Source organism: Homalodisca vitripennis, unplaced genomic scaffold (assembly GCF_021130785.1).
Source record: "Homalodisca vitripennis isolate AUS2020 unplaced genomic scaffold, UT_GWSS_2.1 ScUCBcl_2969;HRSCAF=8176, whole genome shotgun sequence".
Classification (NCBI taxonomy): domain Eukaryota; kingdom Metazoa; phylum Arthropoda; class Insecta; order Hemiptera; family Cicadellidae; genus Homalodisca; species Homalodisca vitripennis.
This window is the reverse complement of record NW_025779086.1, coordinates 30092-48068: the sequence shown is the minus strand read 5'-3', so window position 1 is coordinate 48068 and position 17977 is coordinate 30092. Positions and strand designations below refer to the sequence as shown.

At 37.3% G+C, this 17977-nt stretch overlaps 1 protein-coding gene across 1 annotated transcript; it reads right to left on the bottom strand.

Moving 5' to 3' along the window:
* Positions 1-7545: 7545 nt before the first annotated feature.
* LOC124372346 (zinc finger MYM-type protein 1-like) lies at positions 7546-11510 on the bottom strand. Its single transcript, XM_046830727.1, has 5 exons — positions 11474-11510; positions 10718-10855; positions 9962-10131; positions 8730-9738; positions 7546-7655 (listed from the first exon to the last, which is right to left on the bottom strand). The coding sequence occupies exons 1-5, from the start codon at positions 11508-11510 to the stop codon at positions 7546-7548; spliced, it is 1464 nt and encodes a 487-aa protein (XP_046686683.1).
* Positions 11511-17977: the final 6467 nt, after the last annotated feature.

The window sequence follows — 17977 nt, the reverse complement described above, 5'->3', positions numbered from 1 at the left end:
TGGATTCATATAAAAGTGCATTTGTATGAGATTTTATATTTGTTGTACTGAGATGACACTTGTATCAACAAAAGCATTATCCTGAACTAATGTAGAATTAAAATACTTTAAAACACCGCAATGTCTAACCTAGTTTAACAATTTCAATGCTAGAAAATTTTTAATAATAAGACACTTTTTCCAAAGCAGTGAGTACAAAGTAATGTAAAGAGACATTGTTTATGAAGATATTATGATAATGTTTTATTTTATTTAGAATAAACCAGAGTTGCAATAAAAATATTCTTTCTCATATACACAAAGTATAGGATAGAATATTGTATATTATTATCATAAAATAAATTTAAAGGTTTATTGAAATGTCTATTTTACTGTGAGTTAAAAAAAAAATCTTCGTGAAAATTTGTTTTTGTCTGTGCGTATTCACTGTAGGGCTACATGGTTCAATTATGATGAAATATGACATGTAGATCAGGATCACAATAGGTGTACAAGATTTAGCAGTAAATTATTTATGCATAAAGAGGTAGTGGATGAGTTAGGAATTAACAAAAAACCGCTTGGCAGGAAAGACAAGTCATCTCTCAACATTCGTTTCCTATAGTAAAATGTTCACTTGTAGTTAATTTCACTGAAGATCTAAAATTAGTTTAGCTGTTATTAGATTACAAAATAACAAGGAAATAGGGTTAAGTTAAAGTGAAATGTGCCATACTCTTAATCTGTCAAAGATGTTTGGATTTGTTATTTTTTATTTAGTGTTTTAGTTAAGTTTACTTTGTTATACTTTATTATTACTTTAAACATTTTGTGTTTGTTTTTATATATTAATAAACAAATTAAATAAAACCAATGTGGTGTTTAATTTCACTTATATATTTAAACAGTAAAGGTGGAAGAACTTGTAATACAAATGTTCACATCAGGACTCTTACTTTAAGATATGGGGCCACACTAGCATGAATTGATTGCTATACTATGGATCCGTCTGCTCAGGTTGGTCACATTGGAGGTACAAAAAAGATGCAGTTTAGCCAGTATCCTCCAGGATTTCATGGTGTAAAGTCTGTGATTGAACTAATCTCTGTACGTACCTTGAGCTACTGATTCTTCTAGTGATGTGGAGTTCCTCAAAGATCTGTTTACAAACCATTGTTGTTCTTATAACATATCAATGGAATTTCTTTATTTTCCGAGTTGAATAATATATTTAATATTGTTTCAAATGATATTAATCTAAAATTATCCAATAATTAATTATTATGTTGAAATGTTGGTGTATCGTAATCTTCTATTCAGCAATATTTCGGACAGCTAAATTTTATGTTAACCAATTAAAATTTAAATATTTTTACTAATCATTGGAATCTCAGTTTATGATAGCCTTCCCTGGGATCTATGTGAGGAGAGTAGGATGTTGTTTTTTATTTCTTTTATTTTTGTTGAAACTATGTATATTGTATAATATGACATTATCTATAATCAACCAGCACAAAGTTGTAATTTATTAAGTTAAGTTTATTCAAAAAAGAATAGTAGACACGTTCTACTGCTAATCGTGTCTGTCATTTTTTGTCTGTGTTTATACACAGAACAACCCATTTAAAAATATATGTTTCTTACAAACTATTTCTACTTACTTTTTCATTATCTAGAAGCACATGTTTTTTATTCAATATAGTGCTATTTTGACTGTTACAATTACAATTCATAGAAGAGACTCTTTTAAAAGGAAAATTACATTTTCCTCACACACAAAGTAACATGTGTTTTTACAATAAATAAAACACTTTTTTAATCAAAATAATATAAATATAAGAACAGTAGACTGACTTAGTGCTTGACTACAGTGGTATTCCTGTTGCGGATATGCAATATTTAACAGCTTTATATTGTGATTTTCTAAATATGTAACTGTTCAGTAAGGTTAATTATTGCAGAATCATCTATTGACATTGTCTGAAACAGGCGATATGAAAAACATTTTTTTTTCTGAAAACTCAGCTTCCCTTACAAAACATGTCCAATACACACAAATAAAGGTGATAACACCTTATATTTATTAACCCTGGAGAGGGCGCGTGGTGTACAAACTTCCGCAGGAGACACGTTATTGTTTATGAAAGAAACCCCGTAGCCCTAGCCCGCACTTCCCCCTCCTACTAGCACATCTATCCCCACCTCTCCCTCCGCACGTACCATTGTTCTCAGCCAGTTTCGTCAAGGACACGAGGCAGTGTAGAGCTATTTCAAAGCGGTGCGGTCTGTTGTACACCACGCGCCCTCTAGTGTGAACTGTTGTGCGGACTTTTGTACACCACGTGACTGATTAGGTTATGCAATATCATTGTTCAGTTTTAAAAGTTATTTTATTATATTAGAGTAATATTGTGTGTGTGATGGATGACGAAGAGAGACGTTTACTGCAATTGATGCAAAGTGTGGAAAGGGAGGAAATAGAAGAAGCTCGTGCCGCAGATGCAGAGAGAGAGCGTTTACGAAGACAGTTGTTTCCGGATGTTGAACAATTGAATACCATAGAAACAATTGATGAAAATCCAATTGAGAGAGAAGGATCGGAACAATCAGAAGATGAAGAGAATTACAGTGAGCATGACACAAATTCAGAAGTTTCGCTTGATGACTTGGCAGACCATGAAGAAGATTTCAATGTTCAAGGTCATGTAAGAAGAGGAGAGAACTATATTCTTGGCAAGGACAACGTAATGAGATGGGATACCCATATGAACACTGAGAATTTACGAGGCGGAGTATGGCGATACAACATTTTACGAGGTGAGAGACTTGACGTACGATTACCTTCTCCAAGAGGTGATGCCACTACAAAAACTTCACCTATTGAATGTTGGAAACTCTTTTTTTCAGACGAATTGGTGGATAAAATTGTAAATTTTACAAACATATTGATTGAAAAAATAGACAAAACTTTCTCAGAGAGAGAGACGCAAAGTCAACAGACCGTGACGAAATTCACGCTGTACTGGGCCTTTTGTACCTGGCTGAAATGTTAAGGTCTTCTCACACAAAAACTAGAAGATTTATGGTCAACAGACGGTCTTGGCATTGAGTATTTTAGGTCAGCCATGTCCTTGAAGCGCTTTAAGTTTTTGTTGAGAGCATTAAGATTTGATGATATTAGTTCCAGAAGACAGCGTAAAGCTCTAGACAATCTTGCACCAATACGTGACATATTTGAGGAATTTGTCAGCAAATGCCAAGCACATTATGCACTGAGTGCTTTTGTAACAGTTGATGAAATGCTCGAGGCATTTCATGGTAAATGTTCGTTTAGGCAGTACTTACCAAACAAGCCTGCTCGTTATGGCATAAAGATATTTGGACTGTGTGATGCAAGGACATATTACACTGCCAATTTGGAGATATATCCGGCAAGACAACCACCAGGACCCTACAGGCACAGCAACTCATCAAAAGATGTAGCTATTCGGTTGATAGCTCCGATTTCAGGGACCGGACGCCATGTGACAATGGATAACTGGTACGGATCAATACCTCTGGCAAGAGAACTTCCACCGTCTTACTTCAGTATGCACATTGAAAAAAAATAAACGTGATACCCCCATGTTTTATAGAGAGTAAAATAAGGAAGGTAAACTCAAGTTTGTTTGCCTACCAAAGTGACATGACATTACTGTCATATGTGCCTAGGTCCAATAAAGTTGTGTTACTTCTCTCAACATTTCATCATAGTGACACTATAGACGAGGAGGCTGGTGACAAACAAAAACCGATTATGTTAATCAGCTATAACAAATGCAAAGGAGGGGTTGACACCGTGGATCAAATGAAAAGCAGCCTACTCTGTTTCCAGAAAAAGCAACTGATGGCCATTGACTGTGTTCTTCTCCATGTTGAACATATCTGGCATCAACAGTTTTGTGATATTGCGGAGTAACGTTGAGGACGCAGATGACAGAAGAAACTTCATAAAATCTCTGGGAAAAGATCTATGTAACCCTCAAATGATAAAAAGGGCAGGAATGCCACGACTGCCTGTGTTACTACGGAAAATGATCCAGCAACTGTGTGGCCAACCAGAACCAGCCCGTCCAGTGGTCGAAGAAGATCAGCATGAAACTGGAAGGTGTGTTCTTTGTCCAAGAGCCAAAAAACCGAAAGAGTCGCACGAGGTGCCCTCAATGTCAAACGCTTCATCTGCCGGGAACACACATCCTTTGCTTGTGTTACATGTGCCGCTGCAGAAAGGGATGTCAGTGATACAGACGATGATGAGTGAAGAGAGTAAAAAGTTTGAGCGAAAAAATTGTTTTACCGTAGCAGTTTGTAAGTTATTTTTAATTTTTTATTTGATTTGATATTCGATTATTAAACCCTACGGTTGGTTATTAGGTTTTTATATTATGTTAAAAATTTGTATTTTTGTTTTAATCTACTTTCTTTTAAATTACATATTTTGTTTTGTAGAAATGTTTATTTAAAGCTACACTTTATATCTCCTCATTTATACTAAAAACTTTTATTAAAACAATTTTGTTTTTGTAGTATATAAAAATATTAAATGATTTTTTTTTACATTTGAACACATTTTCAGTAACATTATTTTATTCCCAAATCCTTGTAATCAATAAGAATTGTATATAAAGCAGTATTTAATCAATTATAATGATTTAAAGACAGCAATACATAGTGCGGTCTTTTGTACACCACGCGACCTAGTACGTGTGGATCAGTGACGCGCCCTCTCCAGGGTTAACTAAAAATTATCAACAATACTTCCCAAAACAGGGACACCTATTATACACAAAATTTGAACACAAACATCCTAGTTATAAATAAATAATGAATAAAAAGTTAACCTTACAAAACACTACACTTAAAATTTATGCTAATTATTCAGGGATGCTACAAGTCAGGGAATCCGGTCTCAAGTCAGGGAATTTCGACGTTGGTCAGGGAAAAATATAAAATCCCTTTACACAAATAAACTTACTGCCGCCGCGCCGAGTCCAAGCCTGCAGACGACGCGCCGCATGAAGCAGGCAGCCGAGGCGGCTCGGCTGGCCCGGCCCGGCCGGTGCGACAGACTCGCCTACCAGCCGCCCATCCCCCACCCACCCACCCGCCAGCCCGCGCGTGGCTATTGTTTACCAGGGCCTAGTATCAAGGGCTGAGCCATTTCTTTGATCTCAGCGCGGTGCCGCCACGGCAGGCGGAGTGTTGGGAGGAGGGTGCCGTGACGTCACTGGCCTGATCAGGCCAGATACCGCCACCGCGCCTGCACCGCGTTGCTACTTGCAGGGACTGGCCGTGTTGGCGTTGAACATGTGTTACATTGGCGCACTGTCGTTTACACGCTGCTGCACTTGCCGAAGTGATTTTAATTGAGGTTGATCCTCAGTGATTTGATGTGGATTTAGTTTATTTATGCAGTGTCAAAATGAGTTGTTGTGCTGTGGCTACTTGTCCAAATAAGTCTAAAAAGACTAAAGGAAGTGAACAGCGAATAGTGTACCATAAGTTTCCAAAAGACAGTGAGACTTGTAGGATTTGGTTATCAAAGTGTAAAAGAGGAGACACAGTAAATTGTAAGTATGCCTATGTGTGTAGTGATCATTTTGCACCATCTGACTATATTGATGACATGAAAAATCGCTTATTAGGGCTGCCTCAGAAATTGTTATTAAAGCCCTTTGTTGTTCCGTCAATAAAACTTCCCACTATCAGTAATGACGATGACGATGTACGCAATGAACGGATAGAAAAACGACGTGTTCGTAAAAACGCAATTGAACGATTAGACAGTTTTAAGTCCAAAAAAAACTCGAATTGAGCCGCTAAATACAGACCGATTAGACGAAAGTAACCTCGTACAAACCGAGTTCTGTTCGCGAAAAATGCGAGAATCTGTTAGAAGAAAACAACAATCTGAAATCTTCCATTTGATGTTTTAGAACACAAACTAACTAATCTGAGAAGAGAGCATGATACATTGTATAAAATGAACGTTAATACAAACATCCCTACATCCTGGGTGTGTTTAGTAACTTAAAATGCGAGAGGAAACAGCTTAAACAAGCTAAGAAGTGGATTCAATCAAAAAAAGACTGAAGAACAGTGTTGAACTAGATAAATGAGTGCTGTAACTATTAAGTGGTATCAATCTATTAACATGCATAATTGTAGTTTTTACTTTTAGGTATTGACGTCTTAAACAAACCAGTAAACAAATAATGCTGTAACATGAACGAACTAATTTTATTTGGACTTGCAATCTTTTCGTCATTGGTTCTACTAGACATTTACATTGTCTAAGGTAAGTCACAAAATATTTTAAAACATCCATAAAATTATTTAAATAGTTATTAACCAATAAGATGTGTGCAAATTGAAAAAAAGTAGATTCGACGGATATTATTTCTTTCTAAAATTATTCTATTATTCATTTGTATAGAAAAACCTAAGGGAATATTAACAATATTTTATTCCAATTCTTCTAATGAAACTTATAGATACTTATAGTTGAAACTTACTACAACTTTGCCGCTAAAAGTTTGTTTTTAACCAAAAAAATAACGCTTATAAACTTCCAATGTATTGCATTTCGGAGTTCAAACACGCCTTTTTGTGGTTGTACAATTTTCAAATCGATATAAACTGAAATATATTTATACTGCTAGTTTCAGCAGATCACACAGTTTAAGAATATATAAGGATGTCCTTAACTATATTATTCTACTGATGTGTAATAGCCAGGCCCGTAGCTAGGCCCTTGGAGGCCCCGGGGCAGAAAGTCCATTCGGGGCCCCCCTTTGTTATATATTTCGCACTTTTTTTAATTAATAGATATAAGCATACAGTAATTGGATCTTTAGGCTTAGAATTTATGTGCATTTTTTTATTATTATCCTATTATTATTATTATTACCTTTTTTTCTTATTAAATCTATAATACTTAATTGTTTGCTTAAACTATGTTTACAAATTTCTACGGTAAGTCATAAACTGGTAATGATTTTATATGCAAATTTGTATGACTCCTGGCCCTGGTGCCATTAGTTTGGTTTTTAGAGCCATTATTTTTTTCAGCTTACCATTGTGATTGGTATTCTATTTATAGTGCTGAAAGGAAAATGAAAAACATAATTATTTTTTTTTCAAATTTTATTCACAATAGATAATAAATAAATAAAGACATAAGTGCTGATGTCTTAAAACTTTTTAGTCTCTTCTTAGGCCTACATCCAAGCAATGTAGTTTAGTAGATAAACATACAAGTAATATCATTAATTATGTAATACCTTTGAATACACAATAAATTGTATATTTATTTATGGTGTTTATGGTAATACTGGTAATACCATTAATTATATATGATCAATGGTGGTAATACCCACTCATTCTCAAGTTTAAAATTGCCCAACTAGTTTGATAGTGAGAATGCAACTGAACTTACTAAAAAGACTTTCTTCTTGACTTGACACTAGCAAAAACATCAATAATTCGGTCAAAATCTATTTTTCGGGCTCTGTCATTTTCAATAGACTAAAGAGCCAAATCAGTGAGACGTTGTTGGGACATGGAGCTTCGCAGGTAGTTTTTGATGAGTTTTAATTTTGAGAATGATCTCTCTGCTTTGGCTACTGTCACAGGGACTGTGAGGTACACAAAGCATGCTGTTAGTACATCCGGGTAGGTTGATGCTAGGGAACTGTTTTCAATGAGTAGGAGATTTGCAACTTCTTTTACTTCTTTGAAATCCTTTAATTTGGATTGAAAAGCATTCCTTACTGATAAAATCTGAGCTTTGAACAATGGCGTTACATCATCTGAAAATCTGCTTACAAAATTATCAGCTTCACAACGCAGTTCTTCATCTGAACATGAGGCCAGGAAAGAAGGGTGAACAATTTTATAGGCATCAATCACTTGCTTCATGCCTTTAAAACGGTTGTCAATTTGTGACACTATAGTATCAACCATTGGGAAGAATATTGTCACTCTGAAATTGCTTTTAGGATCTGTCAGTCTTTGGTCTTCACAAAGTTCATCAAAGTGCTTTTTTACCTTTCTTGCACGTTGGCCAATAAATTCATGGGTAATCGTAATCCTCCATTTTGAACATACTTCTTCTGCTTCACTACAGACTTCTTCAAAGGACCAACGAAGTTCGGTTACTTTCAATAAAGCATTGCCTAGGAGATCGTACGCTGTCATTAAATCAATAGATTCCGTTTGCAAGGATTTTGAGGCAATGTTTATTTCCCCTAATATTTTGCACTGGACAGTCAAGAGCAAAACAAAACTAAAAGATTCTAACCTTTTTTTGAGCCCCTCAGCTTCATTCCTTTCCTTTGGCTTTTTGCTTGTCAAAATTATTTTATTTAAGGCTTTCATTACATCACCGAACCTTTCCTTTAAAGCGTACACAGCTTCATATCTCCCTGCCCAACGTGTAGGGTTTAAAGTCTTTAATGTTACCTTGTCTTTAGGAACAGGAGCCTTCGGATTCTCTGTACAACCAGAAACGACTTTTAGTTCTTGCCACCCGAACAATGCTGTGGCCAAAAAACTGTAAATATTTTGCACCGTCTCAAAAAATTGTGCTATTTCTCGATTGCATTCAACGGCATCTTTAAGAACCAGATTCAAATTATGGCTGGCACAGTGAATGAAATAGGCATGGGGTGCAAGTTCTTGGATTCTCTTTTGTACTCCATTATACACACCACTCATGACCGATGCACCATCGTATCCTTGTCCTCTGCATTTTGTTATGTCAAGGCCTTTTTCTGAAATTGATTTTATGATGACGTCTTCTAGCCCCGAAGCGGTTTGGTCAGTAACTGCATGTAAACGTTTCACACAAATTCTCAACTCACAAGGTTTTCCGAGTTGGTCATGGTCAATCTTTACATAGCGAAAAACTTCGCTTAGCTGATCTACTTTACTTACATCTTGTGTTGTGTCGTAAATTATGGAGAAAAAAGGCGCACTCAAAAGCTCTTCTTTAATTCCACTAAGCACTTCACTAGCCATCAGAGAAATAATTTCATTCTGAATTGTTGGACTGAGATAATTAACAGTACCACTTGGCCTTGTAATTAGATCTTCTAGGATAGTGTCATATTTTGACAGCAATTCAATCAATGATAGAAAATTACCTTTATTTCTATCAGTGATATGCCAACTGTCTCCACGAAAAGGAAGGTTGCATGTTGCCAACATAAGGGAGACATCTAAGACCCTCTTCAAAACTTTCCTCCAAAAATTCCGCTCCTCCTTCAAACCTTTTTCTAGTGCATCGTCTATTGAGCCATGACGTCGCCATTGCTCATAAACCAAGCAGGAATCAGCATGGTGCTGTGAATTCTCATGTGTCTTTATGCGATCAGACAAATGTTTCCAGTCCCTTAATCCTGAATCCCATCCTACTACAGGTCCTTTCTGGGGAAACAACCAGCAAGGTTGGCAATAAACACAATCCAATTTGGACGAATAGCACAACCAAGTTCTTTTCAGTTTGAGCCCAGACTTTGACTTCAGGGTAAAATAATTGTCTGAAAAGGACCTACCTTGTTTTCCATCATATGGAAATGGGCCAACTGGTTGATAGGGTCCTAGTCCTAATTCAATAATTCGTTTTTTCACCTCTGGATCGATGATCTGGTCTGGAAAATGGGGTTCTCCGGTGTTTAAAAAAGTTTCATTAATTTTATTCGTCCGGCTACATTCCACCTGTAAGTAGATTGCAATGCATTAGTATTTTTTTCTTACAAACATGATCATAACAATAGGGACTTACTGTAATTCCATGTTTACATGGAAGTAATACTGTTTACTTCCATGTAACCATGGAATATTTTATCGTAGGGATTCCATGTTTAGGGCGATAAAACAGCATATGTTGTTATGTTGAAAAATATAATATAAGTATTCTGTACTTGGCATGTCTACTTACTTGATCATTTACGCCGATCAGTTCACTGCTTGACGTAGGACTTGTTGGAGGTTTGGCACAATTTTCTTGTTGATGCCCTAGCCCTAGGCATGTTACTTCTTCATCAATACTTTCTTCAGCGTTATCTTGAGCTGTAACTTCCTCTTCAATCTCATTTCCTGGGACTGAGGCTGCAATAAAAAATAGCAAGTCAAAATAACATTAAGTTACATATAACATATAATTTAAAGCCAATTTTAATAACATTGTAAAGATATAATAAAATATATAAAAATATATATAAAAAAAATATAAAAAGAGTAGATACATGGCCTCATAAATAATGAATGTGCAAGCGAGTGTGGTGCATTTTTTACATCATATTATCACAAAAAGATATAAAATTACTATGATAGATATTCATGCTGTGCTGCTGTGCATGTATAAACAAATAAAATACCTAAACAGAAAGAAGTAGAAACCAAAGGAATCATAAAAATCACATAAAAAATTAAATGACCACTACACAATAGTAGGTAATATGTAGCCTATATATGACTAGTGATAAATTCACAAACAAACATTGCTTATTAGATTAGAATAGATTGCAGTCTGAGTCAGACACAGTGGTCTAAACTCAATCAAACATCCAAACTCTAGTTAAATTTTAACACAGTTAATTTTAAACATAGTTAAATTTTAAGATATTAATTATATAGTTATTGGCCAAGCTAATTAATTAGGCCTAAATACCGTATCTAGATTCAAACCACTCACCAATTATTGGTCTAGTTTCAGTACTAGATGTAGATGTGACATTAGTACTTTTAGTTGTAGTAGTACTAGTAGTAGGACATAACCAAACAGATAGGGTGGAAGAACACTTTGAAGCATCCTCTTCTCTTTTCTTCTTGTCTTGCCTTTTCTTTGCCCCACTTTGATAGCTTCTTTTCATTTTAACAAATACAAGAATAAGAATACAAATTGTATAACACTTTAACACCGTAACAAACGAGTAACGGACGAACGCCAAAACGTCAGTTTTTGGTGTTAGTTTACCATCAACATAACATAACCTTATCCGGGCTGTCTGTCACTAGCTCACTAGTCGTAGTCACTCTCACTGTCGTCTGTCAGCTGTGGCAGAGGCAGTCGGCAGACGGAGCCGTCTACGTCACGTCGACGTCAGGACGAGTTTATTACTGTTGGGGATGGGGGAGTAAGGTGAACTAAAAGTGCAAACTGCATTTCTTTAATTGCGTAACAACTGACAGGCTGATTGATAGTCTGTCTATTTTTGTTACGAAATCTCTGTGAGACCAATATCTGTCCATTATTTTATATTGAAAAGCTATTTAAATATTTTTTTATAAAGACATTTTGATGATTCGATGAAATATCCCTACGACCCTACAGTAATCAATAAATTTCACATAAACTTTAATTTCATTTTCAATTTTTTCCACCTTCATTTGGGGCCCCCCCCTGGCCGGGGGCCCCGGGGCAATGCCCCGGTTGCCCCAGCCTAGCTACGGGCCTGGTAATAGCGTATAAACCATAACGCTCCCATATAGTGGCAAGCGGGTAGACGTGGCAGACGTCAGGTTCGTGACGTATGCGGTCACGTGACCAGGGGGTCACGCCGACAGGCAAAATGGTGCAGCCCTTGATACTAGGCCCTGATTGTTTACAACATCAGTCACCAGTAGTCGGCGCTCGCTCGCAGCAGTTCGTCGCCGTGCGCACCGCGCCGTGTCCAACCACCGTGCCCACCATGTCCAACAAGAAAACCATCTTTCATGATGATTGGATTGTTAATGATCCTACGCTCCGAGACATTCGAAGAGCGACGAGGGACACAGAGTTCTACTGTACTATTTGCAAAGGCACCCGGCAACTCAGTAATATGGGGAAGATGGCACTTACTAGTCATATCAAGTCAGCCAAACACAAGAAGGCTCTAGCTGCCAGGCAATCGACAGCTGATATTCGTGCCTTCAGCACATCTCCGGTAAGTGCAACAGTTTTTAAAATTTAGCTTTTACGTACGTTTTTTTTTTTTAAATTACTCGTAGATGTCTTCTCAGTGAATCGCTCGTATTTTCGTATATGAATAAATAACACTGATCGCCCTATGTTCCTCTGTTTCGCAGGTGAGACCATCTACCGCCCCCTCCTCGGTTGAAGAGATTGGCGAGTGCGACGACCCACCGGCGCCCCCGACGACTCCGGCATCTACACCGAGCCAACATGTATCCAAGAGCACGATTTCGAGCCAGCAAAGTCGTATGGAGCGATTCTGTGCCAAAGACGATCTTACGACGGCAGATATTTTGTGGTGCCTTCAGGCCGTTGACAACCACTCCTCGCTAGCAGCGACGGGTAAGCAAGCGGCGCTCTTCGAACGCATGTTCCCCGACAGCCAAATCGCCAAGAATATGGCTCTTGGCCGACTCAAAGTAGGCTACAGTATCACTTTTGGTCTCAGTCCCTACTATTTTGAATGTGTCCTTAACAGTGCGCGGAAACGCAGATGCGTTTGTTATTTCATTTGACAAGAGCCTGAACAAAAAATCAAAATTACTTCTGATGGATTTTGTGATAACAGATTGGTGTAAGAAAACAAATAAGGTGGAAACACATTACTTTTCATCTGCGTTCCTAGGCCGGTCCCGCGCCAAAGACTTGTGCAGTGCTTTTAAGGAAGAACTAAAGGATTTGTCACTCCAAAAATTATTGCAAGTTTCAGTGGACGGATCTAACGTGAACTTTGCTTTTCTGAAAGAGCTCTCTTTTATTAGAATTATTTGAAAGAAATCTCCAATCTTTCTTGAGCTAGGGTCATGTGGTCTACACACTGTTAATAATAGTTTCAAGTCTGGCTTTAATACTGTTCCATGGAAACTAGCTGAATTCCTTCGTGGTATATACTATGTTTTCAAAGACGTGCCTGCCAGAAGAGCTGAGTATATACGGTTCAGTGAAGAAGAAAATCCTGTTTTTCCGGCAAAGTTTTGTGCTGTTCGGTGGCTGGAGAATGCTGAAGTAGCTGAAAAGGCTCTTAAAGCACTGCCATGCCTAGAAAAGTTTGTCGAGGGTGTAGAAGAAGGTATCAAAATATCATCAAAGAGCTACAGTAATTTGGCTAAAGGACTGAAAGAGAAAATCTTACCTGTTAGGCTTGCCTTTTTTATGTATGTTGCACAGCAATTGCACCCCTTTCTTAAAGCTTATCAGTGTAAAGAACCAATGATTCCCTTTCTGTACAGTGATCTCAGTGCACTAATTAAAGGACCTTATGAGTCAGTTTATCAAAAGTGTCATCCTTGACAAAGTGAAGTCAGTAACAGATGTAGATCTCAAAAATTCTGCCAACTTTCTAGCAGAGAAACATGTAAAAGTTGGGAATGCGGTAAGGACTGAAATTAAGAAACTCAATCTTAGTACAGATGCAGTAAAGGAATTTAAGACTGATTGTAAAAATATTCTTGTCAAAATATGTGATATGCTTGTTACCAAATCTCCTATTAAGTATAGCCTTACTAAGAATGTTACATTTTGTGATCCTGCTTTAATAGCTAGTCATTTAAGTGTTTCTAGGAACAGACTGGAAAAGTGTGTTCAAAATTTTCACTCTAAGAATTGGATATCCAGTCAAGCAGCTGATCAAGTTGAGGGCGAGTTTAGAACTCTTACAAATAAATCTGATGTAATAACATTGTAAGTCGTACCGCAGAAGTGACCAGCGCATTGATCACTTCTGGAGGGGCCTTCTGGAGGGGAAAGATGCTTCCAACCTGTACTCTATATATATAGGAGTTCTGGACAAATTAAAATTATTATGTGATTAGTAGGATGTAATTGATTAATATTTAATTATAAATTGCAGTCTTTGAAAAATGATAGCTCTTAATATACTAAACGTTTAAATAAAGACTGAACTCGCCTCTACAGGTTCTGAAACAAGTGCCTTAATTGACTAAAATAATGTTAATTAAACAGTTTCATTTGAAGAAAAAAGGTTGCTGGCTGTTCTCTCAATTTTGTGATCTGCTACCAATTGTAATGCCCCTGCCAAAATTTAACTAGTCAACATCGACACGACCGTTTTAGATACGTTTTGACATGCGGCTAATCCAGTCCCAGCGTGTTACCAAGAGGCAGATCTTGGTGACAGAACAGCCAGTAGCGTAGCCAGAAATTTCGTTCGGGGGGGGGGGGGTCCGAAACCAGGGGCGTTTTGTGTGTTATTTGCCAATGAATTCACTGGTAAAAGGTAAATACCAAAAATATGGAGCTTTAGTAACTACGCCTTATAGAAAGTGGAAAGATGTAATAGGCAAATTAAACTCTCACAGCAACTCTAATACCACAAATTTTTCTTGTATAGCTACAGAAACTTTACGAAGTTCGATTCTGGCCGAGTAGAAGGCACCAAAGTGATGTTGAATTCACTGGATAAGAAAGAAAAAGAACAAAACAGAGCTTCACTCAAGCGTATAATTGACTCAAATATATTTTGTGAAGAAAATGAAATACCCCTTCAGGGATATTGGGCCACTGACGGCCGAAAACCCTTTAGAAAAGAAGGGCGATTTTCGAGCGTTGCTCGGGTACACATCAAACTAACGGTCGGAAAATGCACCGGAAAACCTCTACTGATTAGAAGTTCGGGCACTTTGGATTTCATTGATTGAGGTATTTATGAATGATTTATAATGACGATTTTTTGTATCATTACACTGTAGACGAGCATATAATTATCTGAAAAATCACTTTCGGTCGGAAATAAAATACACCTGAAAACCTCTAATGATTAGAACTTCAACTACTTCGGACTTCGGTTATTGAGGTAAACGTGGTATTTTTGATTGAGTTAGGACGACGATTTTTTGTTATCATTAAACTGTACTCGACTACCTATATAATTATCGAGAAAAAATCACTTCCGGTCGGTAAATACCGAAGAAAAGCTCTCTACAGATTCGTTTTGACGATTTTGGATTTCACTGGTTGAGTGGTTGAGGTAAAAGTAGTACTTATAATTATGTTAGGACATTGATTTTAGAGATTAATTCAACGCCGACTAATAAATATATAATTATCGAGAAAAAAAAATCACTTCCGATCGGAATATACTAAGGAAAATGAAATAATACCTCAGTCAGTGAAATCCAAAGTAGTCGGAACTTTTTATCAGTAGAGTTTTTTTTCCGGTGTATTAGCGATTTTTTAAATTTTTCTTTGATAATTATATAGGTATTAGTCGGCGTTCAATTGATACCTAAAATCAATGTTCTAACATAATTCTAAGTACCACTTTTATCTCAACGACTCAACCAGTGAAATCCAAAATCGTCAAAATCTGAATCAGTAGAGCTTTTCCTCGATATATTCCGACCGGAGGTAATAATAATACTTTTTATTGTGTCAACAATTATTATAAAAATTGCATACAATCGTCAAATTAAATTATTTAGAAATATGTATATTTATTTTAAATTGCCCCCATTCATACCCGTTCATACACAGTCCACACTCATTCCTAAGACTCATACATACTTACAGCCATACGTTTAAAACTCTTCTAAAATTTACCACCAGAAATAGAGGATGATCGAATTACTTTAAATTTCATCCTAGCGGCTCATCATAAACTCTTCCACCGAAATAAAACACCCTCGACACCAAAAAGTGTCTCAATCGAGCTTTAAATTTTGTTGGTTCATTCAAATTTTTGATTTCATGAGGGAGTTTGTTGATCAACTTAACACCAACCTCGAATGGCAAACGTTTGAATGCGGCTGTTCTGTGCGGATGTAACCGAAGGTTGTCCCTGCCTCTTGTCCTGTATTGATGGACGTCCCTGCCCCGGACCAACTCGCACTTAAATCGGCAGTACAGGGCGACATCGAGGATGTAGAGACAGGGCAAAGTTAGCAATCCCAGCTCCCTAAAGGCATCTCTGCATGAATTTCGGGATTTCAATTTTGAAATAATGCGGACAGCTTTCTTTTGACTTCTAAATACTCGCTCAAATTTGTATTTAGAACAGCTGCACCATAGCCTCAACTCGTACGTTAGATGGGGGTGTACAAGGCCGAAGTAGGCCATTTTTAGTACATCCCGGGAGCAAAATTTTGAAAGGTTCCGTATAGCATAAATGCCTGAAGAAACCTTTGAGCAGGTACTTTCAACGTGATTGTCTCAAGTCAGACTTTCGATCAAGGTACATTCCGAGGAACTAGGTGGAATCAGTTTCCTCTATGAGGACATCGTCCGCCATCACAGCAGCGCGATCCTCAATCTCTCTTTACCGCAAACAGAAATTTAGTGCATTCGATTTGGAGTTATTGGTCCTCAGATTTAATAAAAAAAAAAAAAAAAAAAAAAAACTGAATACATGAATTCAGTTCTAAAAAGAAAATGATTTCTAATTCATGTTTTGTTGGAGCTTTAATGCAGCGTCAACATACTGGACCATTTTCCCTCTCAGGAGCGATGAGTTCAGCCTGCTGACGTACACAAGGAACAAGACTGGTCCAAGTATAGAACCCTGTGGGACTCCATAGGAAAAAAGTCGCCAATTTAAAGTGATTTAATTGTTTTTTTTTCTCGGCAATTATATATGTATTAGTCGGCGTTGAATTAATACCTAAAATCACCGTCCTAACATAATCCTAAGTACCACTTTTACCTCAACCACTCAACCAATGAAATCCAAAATCGTCAAAACTTGAATCTGTAGAGAGCTTTTCTTCGGTATTTACCGACCGGAAGTGATTTTTTTTCTCGATAATTATATAGGTATGGTGAACAGTTTAATGATAACAAAAATCGTCGTCCTAACTCAATCGAAACCCCCACGTTTACCTCAATCATTGAAGTCCAAATTAGTTGAAGTTCTAATCAGTAGAGTTTTTCAAGTGTATTATCCGACCGAAAGTTTTTTTTTTCGATAATTATATACACGTTTACAGTTTAATGACACCTAAAATCAACGTCGTAACTTAATTCTAAGCAGTCACTTTACGTCCCCACGACGAATTTGAACGAAGTGGTCGCTAATTTAAACTGTTCGCCGTGTTACGGTTCAGGTTACTTTACGAAGTCACGTGACCGCGCCCTATAGAAATACCGTGATTACACTACACTATTCGAAAGGCCGAGCCCAAAAGTATCGTTTGATACTTTATGATTTAAACGAAAGGACAATAATATTTTTAACAATGGTCACTTCAATCAGTGAAATCAATCAATTTAATGTTTGTAGACAAGAGTAATGATAACTGTCCTTTTTTTCCTGCCCCATGCTTTATTTTTTAATATGTCTGAAAATTTCGGGGGGGGTCCGGACCCCCTGGACCCCCCCCTTCGCTACGCCACTGAGAACAGCCAGCCTTTTTTAACGCACTGCATTAATTATAGACACTTAAACCCTACTCAAAAAATACCAAATTATCCCCCCCAAATCCTAGCATTGGCAAACGCTACATCTTTTTAGAAATTGACCCCTTAGCGCAGCTTGTCAAACACCCTCCCCTGACTTGTGCGAACAACCTACCCACTCATCATCATCATTATCCTATTCATATCCATAAAATAATTACAACTAACACTAAACACCAAACCAACAACATATAACTAAAATATACTCATCTGTGTCGAACTCACAGATAGCCGAAACGGACACCAAACACCAACACCGCCCTGCTCTGCTCTCCTCCTGATGTCATTCCGCCGACTGTCCCTGCACGACTCCCCGCGTTACCCCTGTTGACCTTATCATTCCGCTGCCCTTTGCCCGACTCCTCTCTCTCTCTCTCATGCAACAACTAATCAGCTGACCCCTGTTCACTGGGTTACCCCGCCAATAGAAATAACCTGTGGTGAAAATCACCACAGTTTGTTATAATCTTTATTTGTAGTTACTATAGTGGTATCATCAGCGTATAAAACAATATTCGCAGATACATTTATACTCAGATTATTCACTGCAATTAAAAACAGCAAAGGCCCAAGAACAGAGCCCTGTGG

Bases quoted from the DNA above. Each gene is read 5' to 3' on its own strand.
- LOC124372346 (XM_046830727.1), bottom strand. From the start codon at position 11,510: ATGGGAGCGTTATGGTTTATACGCTATTACCAGGCCC. The intron at 10,856-11,473 runs GTAGCTAGGCTG...AGAAAAGGCAAG, and splicing joins TATACGCTATTACCAGGCCC to ACAAGAAGAAAAGAGAAGAG. The intron at 10,132-10,717 runs GTGAGTGGTTTG...TTTTTATTGCAG, and splicing joins TGAAACTAGACCAATAATTG to CCTCAGTCCCAGGAAATGAG.